This window comes from Mobula birostris, chromosome 2 (assembly GCF_030028105.1).
Source record: "Mobula birostris isolate sMobBir1 chromosome 2, sMobBir1.hap1, whole genome shotgun sequence".
Classification (NCBI taxonomy): domain Eukaryota; kingdom Metazoa; phylum Chordata; class Chondrichthyes; order Myliobatiformes; family Myliobatidae; genus Mobula; species Mobula birostris.
In genome coordinates this window covers 173,137,758-173,146,830 of record NC_092371.1, presented here as the reverse complement: position 1 = coordinate 173,146,830, position 9,073 = coordinate 173,137,758, and the positions used below count along the sequence as shown (strand labels likewise).

The 9,073-nt window shown below is 41.7% G+C and overlaps 1 protein-coding gene across 4 annotated transcripts in view; it reads right to left on the bottom strand.

Moving 5' to 3' along the window:
• Positions 1–397: 397 nt before the first annotated feature.
• The window catches only part of elovl5 (ELOVL fatty acid elongase 5), a 156,639-nt gene continuing 147,963 nt past the window's right edge, over positions 398–9,073 (bottom strand). For all 4 annotated transcript variants that reach the window (XM_072251112.1, XM_072251111.1, XM_072251113.1 and 1 more), the window contains 2 exons: positions 6,242–6,376; positions 398–4,968 (listed from right to left, as the gene is read on the bottom strand). In XM_072251112.1, the coding sequence (XP_072107213.1) occupies positions 4,843–4,968; positions 6,242–6,376 (261 nt within the window). In that variant the 3' untranslated portion in view covers positions 398–4,842. The remainder of the gene's footprint in view (positions 4,969–6,241; positions 6,377–9,073) is intronic.

The window sequence follows — 9,073 nt, the reverse complement described above, 5'->3', positions numbered from 1 at the left end:
TGTGGGTGAAAATGTCTTGTTAATGAGTGAGGTCAGAGGGGAATGGTCAGACTGGTTCAAGCTGACAGGAAGGTGACAGTAACTCAAGTAATCACGTGTTACCAAAGTGACGTGCCGAAGAGCATCTCTGAACTCCAACAGTAGAAGACCACAAACACACTCAGTGGTCACTTCGTTAGGTACAGGAAGTACCCAAAAAATATACCAATGAGTGGATAATGTATTATTGGTTTTAAAATGCGTTAACAAGCAAACCAAACTCTGTGCGCGCGCGCGTGTGTGTGTGTGTGTGTGTGTGTGTGTGTGTGTGTGTGTGTGTGTGTGTGTGTGTGTGTGTGTGTGTGTATTTGTTTTGCGCATTTGCTGGACCATAAATGAAACAGGGTAACTGTAGAAGTTTAGTAAAGGTTTTAATTCTGTAAATTTTGAGTGTGTCAATGTTACAACTGATGACTACACAAGTTACTCAGACACAGGTTAGAACAGCACACTCATAATCAACGTTTACCAAATAAAACATGTGATTTGACACTTGAGAGCAGCAAAACTGAATAATTCAGTACTTATACGAGAAGAGGGATACAGTATGTCACACTTAATTAAGACAACACAAATAGTTTTGCTTGTAGCTCACAATGTTCGCAGCCTTTGATTCAACACAGGCCTAGCATTAATTTTCCTTTTGATATGTGTTAGAGAAACCCATGTAAAGTTCTGAACAAAAAAATCCCTGGTGTGTAGTTCTCCGACAGGGAAATTCTAGCTCCCACGATAGCTACTAGCCTTGAGTCAGCCATTCTTTGATTTTATTTTTATCTGTATCAGCCTTCTTGGTCACCTCCACTAGCAAACATTCACCGTCAGGGTTCAGTCCTTGCCTCTTGCAGTGTTTAAAACAACCACAGATCCTAGAAGTACTTGGAAACCCTGACCATCTGGCAGCTGTAGCCTTGGTAACTCCAAATATAGCAAACACTTTATAAGCACAAGAGATTCTGCTGATACTGGAAGTCCAGAGCAACTTGATGAAGGGTCTTGGCCCAAAATGTCGACTGTTTATTCCTGTCCATAGGTGATGCCTGACTTGCTGAGTTCCTCCAGCATTCTGTGTGTGATATCAAACATTTCGCTCCCTCTACAAACATTAACACCAATTATTCTTATCCAGAGAAGCAATAATTGTCACATTGGAATGTCTGACTGTCAAGTTCCAACAGCACACAATTTCAAATTCAGTAAAGACTGTCTTTTTATGAGCTTAAATTCATTGTAAAAAAAAATCCAGCTTCATTAACATAGTAATTTTTCCACCAAAACTTTAGGTGCTCTAAGTCGCCAATCTCCAAGGCTTCAGAACTGACTTGTGCTATACCTTGGATATTAAGTGATAGGGACATCTTTTATCCTTAGTCTCAAATGATCGGTCGATACATGACACACTCCCGTGCTGGGGTGTGTAAACCCTATTCCGTGGTGATGTTCCATGGTTAGACTACAGAACTTTATTCCCTGGAGTGTAAGAGAATGAAGGGAGATTTGACAGAGATCTACAAAATCATGGAGGGTACCTAGATAGATAACGTACATGTAAGCAGGCCTTTTCTACTGAGGTTTGGTGGGACTGGAACTGGAGGTCAAGGGCTAAGGGTGAAATGTGAAATGTTTAAGGGGAACATGAGGGGGAGCTTCTTCACTCAGAGGGTTGTTAAAGTGTAGAATGAGCTGCCATCAGAAGTGGATAATTACATGGACAAGAGGGGTATAAAGGGCTATGGTCTGGGTGCAGATTGATGGGACTAGGCAGAGTAATAGTTCATCATGGACTAGATGGGCCGATGGGCCTGTTTATGTGTTGTGGTGCTCTATGACTCTATAAGATATAGGAGCAGAATTTGGTAATTCAACTCATCGATTCGGCCAAAGAATTGGGCTAGCCAAAGAGCTGTGTGCAATATTTACAGCCACTGGGTCAAAAAGAACTCTCACAGCTCATATTTCCACTGAGAATACACCCACTTAAAGGAACCAGGAGTCTATCCTACATCGCTACAGGCAAAAATGTTATTAGATAAGATACTGTCTTTTTACAAAGAAAGAGCGATATGATGCCTATTCACAGTACTTATTCATGTGATTGGGAAGCAACTGAGACATTAGCTATGCACAAGCATGCACTTCAAATACAGTGGAGAGAGTTAAGGTTGATGCATGGCTGACTAATGCAAATTAGAAACTATTATACAATTTTTCTTTCTACGCACAGAGATTCCAACGGCGTTTTGAATCCTGCTATTTTGTTAAGGCATAAGTGTAACTGCATCAATTATTCAAAGAAATACCACTTCAACTGAGAGGTTCATGAAAATGATCCTGGAAATGAAAAGGTTAACAAATGAGGCGTGTTCGATGGCTCTGTGTCTGTATTCTCTGGAGTTTAGAAGAATTGGGGGGAATTCTCACTGGCACCTATCAAATATTCAAAGGTCTAGAATAGAGTGGATGTGGAGAGGATGTCTCCTATCATGGGGGAGACTAGGACCAGAGAGCAAAGCCTCAGAGTATAGGGATGTCCATTTAAACAGAGATGAGGAAAAATTTCTTTAAACAGAGGGTGGTGAATCTGTAGCATTCAAGTTATTGGGTTATTTAAAGTGGAGGTTCATAGGTTCTTCATTACTAAGGGTGTCAAAGGTTACAGGGAGAAGAGAGGAGAATAGGGTGGAGAAGATTAATAAATCAGCCATGATGGAATGGTAGAACAGACTAATTCTGCTCCTATGTCTTAGGGATATCTGATTTCCTCATGCTACCCCACAAACCAACACTTAAAAATGCATCAATGAACGTGTGTGCCAGATTCAGTTAAAAGGTTTCTTTAACAGAAATGGGGAACTTACCACCAATTCTGTTCTGTTTTTATGTTATACGTGTATCCTCTATAAATACTAAATAGGATCACTGGAAACTGGAACTGAAAACAGAAAATGCTGAAGCCACAGGTCCTTCAGAAACAAAAACAATTCCTTGCCTTTCATATGCTCTCTGGGAGATTATGAATTTCCAGCATTTACGGTTTACACTAAATCCACCGTGCATGGTCCTTACCCTGGCTGTGAAAGGAGAAGAGCATAGTCCTAGAAAACTCATCAGGTAAAATCCCAGAGCTACAGAAACACCAATACCAGTCCCAAAGACCTCATCCCTGGGAGAGGAAGGATCTTCGAAGATGGGCTTCACTTGGGGACAACTTGAAACACTGGCCTGGGATAGAGGACTCCAGCGAGCTGCTGTCAGTGGCCTATGCCCCGGTCGAGATGAAGGGGGAGGAGGATGGGGGAGAAGGAAGAAGAGGAGGATACCGTTTACACTCTCAGTGGAGACATTTACTTCTTCCCGGGAAACCTTGGAACTCACAGCCTGAAGTTAATTCTGCGAGCGGCCTCAGATGCAACTGCAGAAATGTTTTGAGAAGGAAGAGGAAGCGGTGTTGGAGTTCTGGCCGAGGGCAAAGTGAAGTCAGATAAAGCAATAGTATGGGATCAGATCCACTGGCAAAAGTGGAAGTTTCAAAATGGCAAGAGATTCTCTACCAACTAGCTAAGTCAAATTGGAAGCAATCAGTCAAAAAGGGTGGACAACTTCTGAAGATGGAATAGTCATCTATACTGTCAAGGAATTGACTGTATTAAACACACCTCAATCATTTATGTGCCAGCAGTCAAATCCTATTTTTTAAGACTGACGAGCCAACTAGGATAATCGGTGGCCACTTTATGAGGTCTATCTGCTCATTAATGCAAATTTCTAATCAACCAATCATGTGGCAGGAACTCAATGCATAAACGCATGCAGACATGGTCAAGAGAGTCAGTTGTTGTTCAGACAAAACATTAGAATGGGAAAGAAATGTGATCTAAGTGACTTTGACCCTGGAGTGATTGTTGGTGCCAGACCAGGTGGTTTGAGTATCTCGGAAATTGTTGCTGTCCTGTGATGTTCATGCATAACAGACTCCAGACTTTACAAAGAACGGTGTGAGAAACAAAAACAAAATCTAATAAGCAGCAGGTCTGTGGGCGAAAACACCTTGATAATCAGAGGACAGAGGAGAATGGCCAGACTGGTTCAAGCTGACAGGAAGGCGACAGTAACTCAAATAACCACACGTTACAACAGTGGTGTACAGAAGAGCATCTCTGAATGCACAACATGTTGAACCTTGAAATGGATGGGCTACAGCAGCAAAAGACCACGAACACTCACTCAGTGGCTTCTTTATTAGCTACAGGAGATACCAGATAAAGTGGCCACTGAGCGTACATCTATACAAAGGAGAAATGGGATTCTTGAAATGGTTAAAACCTAACAATTATGCAGCATTGAAACTTTAGGTAAAGCTAAGGCATTTGGGCCAAAATTCTGTGCCAAATTACATTTCAGCGTAAATGAATAAATATGGTTTAAGATTAGAATGAGTACAAGACAATTCCTAACACACAAATAAGCGGTAAGGCAACAAGAGTATTGTAAACTAAAATTAACTATCTTTTACCTGATTTACACTGGGTCCATTGCTCATGTTCAGGAAATAATCTAGCACTCTTAAAATTATATAGAGTTGTAATGAATTTCTCTACCTATCTAAGACTTTTCGGACAAGGAAGTTGCTCTAAATTTATTTTCCCTATTAATCACAACAATATTCAGTTCCATGTCCCCAGCCTCTCTGGCTATACAACGCAGGACCGGATATAGTTAACACGTTGGTAACCTTTGAAACTGCTTTAGAACGTCACAAAAATCTTAAGTGTGTCTACGATGTGCCGTGCAGGCCCTGGAAACTTAGTGGGTTTTCTTTGCTGAGTTGTGGTCCATTGGTGCAAAGAGGCCATTGCTGTGTCCGTTCATGGCTAATGTGGAGCCATTTAGACAGTCTTTACTTTGGCAAGCGCCCTTCTTCTTGTAGGTCTGGAAATGTCGAAACACGAAAAGGAAACACAGTCAGCGTGGATGAACCTTGCAGACGATAGCATAGCCAATTCACAAGCCTAAAGCAATTCATCTTAAAGATCACCTTCGATAGGTGATACCTCAAAAGGTTTGCGCCGCATCATTAAGGACTCCTATGACACAGGACATTGCTACATTCAAGAGGGAGGTACAGGAGCCTGAAGACACACACTTAATGTTTCAGGAACAGCTCCTTTCCTTCCATCATCAGATTTCTGAATGGACAATGAACTCATGAAAACTTCCTCACTAATTTTTTTGCTCCCTTTTTGGACAACTTATTTTATGAGTTCACAATAAACATTATGTCATGAAATTTGTTTTTTTTTTAAACAGGAGCAGTACAGTGCAATACATAAAATTTCTACAGTACTGTGCAAAAGTCTTAGGCACCTCTAGCTATATATATGTGCCTGAGACTTTTGCAAAGTACTGTATGCCTTATGGTCTTAAAACAGGCAAAGATTAGCAAACAACATACTGAGAACATGATTTGTAAAATGTCCTTGAAAATTGAATCTATAGGTTGTGCAATCAGTTCAGAGTTGAAGTAAAGATGTCCACACCCGTTCTGGAGCCAAATGGTTGAAGGGTAATAACTGTTTCCGAACCTGGGGGTGTGGGACCTAAGGCTTTTGTACCTCCTTGCCAATGGCAGCAGTGAGAAGAGAACATTGCCTGGATGATGGAGGCCTTTGATGGTGAATGCTGTTTTCCTGTAGCAGTGCTCCTTGTAAATGTGCTCAATGGTGGGGAGGGCTTTGCCTGCAATGTACTGGGCTGTAACCATCACTTTCTCTAGCCTCTTCCATTCCTGTGTATTGGTGTTTCCATACCAGGCCATGATGCAGCCAGTCAGGATACTCTCCACTGTGCATCTACAGAAGTTTGTCAATGTTTTTAGTGACATGCCATTTCTATGCAAACTTCTAAGAAAGAAGAGGTGCTGTCATGCTTTCTTTGTGATGACACTTACATGATGGTCTGAGGACAGACCCCCTGAAATGTTGACATCAAGCCATTTAAAGCTTTTGACGCTCTCCAACTCCAAACACTTGTGGAATAATTTTCCCTTCAATTTAGCTCAATTTATTTTGGGTGAATCTCTCTTGAAAGATGTGCAAGGTGCACAGCCTAACACAGGGATTTTCAACTTGAATTAAAAACAACTGGTGCAATAAAGGTGTACCAGTTAGAATTAGTCACACAGCTACCCAACATGATCACTTACCTGTATGTAGAAGTTTGTGAAGAGAATAATTAGGGAGATCATGTAGCCAATCTGAAAGTACAGCCAGCCACTCGGAAATCCACAGGGCCAGATAACACCAAAACTGGTCTGGATTATCGTCAGAACAAACTGCAGCTGAAAACAGTAATAAAGATCTTTAAATTAGCTTTAAACTGAAACACACTAAATATATCGTTTGTGTCAATGACCAACACAGTCCAAGATGCGCGAAGGGCAAATGGCAAGTGTTGCCATGCTTCCAGCGCCAATACACCACGCCCACAACTCACTAAGTATATCCCAGACATCTTTGGAATGTGGGAGAAAACCAGAGCACCCAAAAGAAACCCACATGGTCATGGGGAGAACGTACAAACTCCTTACAGACAATGGCAGGAATTGAACCCGAGTTCCTGGCACTGTAAAGCATTACACTAACCACTTCACTACAGTGCCACCCTACTGGAGAAACAGATCTTAAATACCTTAAGTAAAGACAAGTTAAAACATGTGATATGGCCTGAGTCGTATTGGTTTGTTATTGTCACATGTACTGAATTTGAATTGACTTTATTTCTTACATCCTTCACATACATGATGAGTAAAAATCTTTACGTCTCTGTCTGTGTAATGAGCAATTTATAGTAATTTATAATAAATAGTATGTACAACAGGACAGTCAATATAACATAGAGATACAGTTGTGTCAGCATGAATTAAGCAGTCTGATGGCCTGGTGGAAGAAGCTGGCTCTGGCCTTTATGCTGCGGTACTGTTTCCCAGATGGTAGCAGCTGGAACAGTTTGTGGCTGGGGTGACTTGAGTCCCCAGTGATCCTTTTTACTTGGGCCATTTTTACTCACCTGTCTTTGTAAATATCCTGAATAGTAGGAAGTTCACATCTACAGATGCGCTGGGCTGTCTGCACTACCCTCTGCAGAGTCCTGCAATTGAGGGAAGTAGTGTTCCCATACCAGGCAGTGATGCAGCCAGTCAGGATGCTCACAATCGTGCCCCTATAGGAAGTTCTTGGGATTTGGGAGCCCATACCAAACTTCTTCAACCGTCTGAGGTGAAAGAGGCGCTGTTGTACCTTTTTCACCACACGGCTGGTATGTAGAGAACATGTGAGATCCTCGGTAATGATTATGCTGAGGAAATTTTTAAACATCATAAGACATAGAAAAAGAATTAGGCCATTCAGCCCATCGAATGTGCTCTGCCATTCAATTGTATTCCACTGTGGTCAGTACTGCCACGGACAGCTGTGGAGGCCAAGTCATTGGGTACATTTAAAGGGGAGGTTAATAGGTACTTGATTAGTCCGGGCATGGAGGGTTAAGAGGAGAAGGCAGGAAAATACAGCTGAGAAGGATAATAAATCAGCCATGATGAAATGGTGGACAGGCTCAATGGTCCAAGTGGACTAATTCTGCTCCTATGTCTTATGGTCTTCTGGTTATTATATTTTCCCTGTTAACCCCATTCTCCTGCTTTCTCTCCATAACCATAAGACATTTCCCCAAGATGAAAATGGCTAATACAAGGAGGCATAACTTTAAAGTGCTTAGGGGAAGGTAGAAGTAGTTTTTTTTTAACACAGTGAGTGGTGGGTGCATGGTGACGTGCCCCCGGGAAAATTTCTTCTCCATAACTATGTTATATCTGCCGGGGGATGACATTAGAAGCGCCATGGTAGCATTGAAGTTAGTGTAATGCTATTACAGCGCAGAGCCTCGGAGGTCTGAATTCAATTCTGCCGCCGTCGGTAAGAAGTTTGTAGGTTCTCCACTTGGCTGCGTGGGTTTCTCCGGGTGCTCCGGTTTCCTTCCACAGTCCAAATAGTTATGGGTTAGCAGGTTAATTGGTCATTGTAAATTGTCCTGCGATTAGGCTAGTGTTAAGTAAAGGTGGGGCGCTGGGCGACACGGCTCATTGGGCTAGAAAGGCCTGTACTGTGCTGTATTTCTATATATAAGCAGTCAGTCTCACAATCCGTGAGATCCAATCAAGAGTCACTGTAAACCTAGACTCGTGTTAAAGGAAAAAGTCGAATTCTGAAGCTGGAACCAGGCTTAAAATAGACACTCAAAAAATAGATAAAATTGCACTTTGTCATTTGGTGTGTGAAAATGTTAGAGGCAATTGTCAATAGCGTTAACAAATAGTACTTCCTTACTAATAGTCTGCTGCTGCAACTGTCTGAGAAGGCTAATTTACACATGTTAATGAGCTGGCAAACTCATGGCAGTGTCGAGATTCAAGATTCAATATTGCTTAATATCAATTCCTGTACACAAACGTAAAAGAGAACAAAATAATTGTTACTCTGGTTCCTATGCAGCACAAAAAACCCCACAAAAGATAAAGCACACAATAATAATAATAAAAACCACAATAAATATAAATACATTAGATTGCTTATACATATTACACTTGGCACAGGAGTGTCTGTACATAACGTCACTGACAGGAAATAACAACGTAGTGGTGGTTGGGAGTGTGGAGGGGTGGGTTAGTGGGTGGAGGTGTTGATCAACCTTACTGTTGGGGGAAAATAACTTTTTGAGTCTGGTGGTACTGGCGTGGATGCTACATTGACTGCATCTTGAAGACAACTTCCTGCCTTAAGTTCCAACTCTAGATATCGAACTGTTAAAAGACAGAAAATACAGCACAGTACAGGTCCTTCAGCCTATGATGTTGTGCTGACTTTTTAACCTACACTAAGATAGGTTCATCCCTTCCCTGCTGCTGTAGCCCTTCATTTTCCTATCGCCCATGTGCCTGTCTAATAGTTTTCTTACATGTCCCTAATGTATCTGCCTCTAT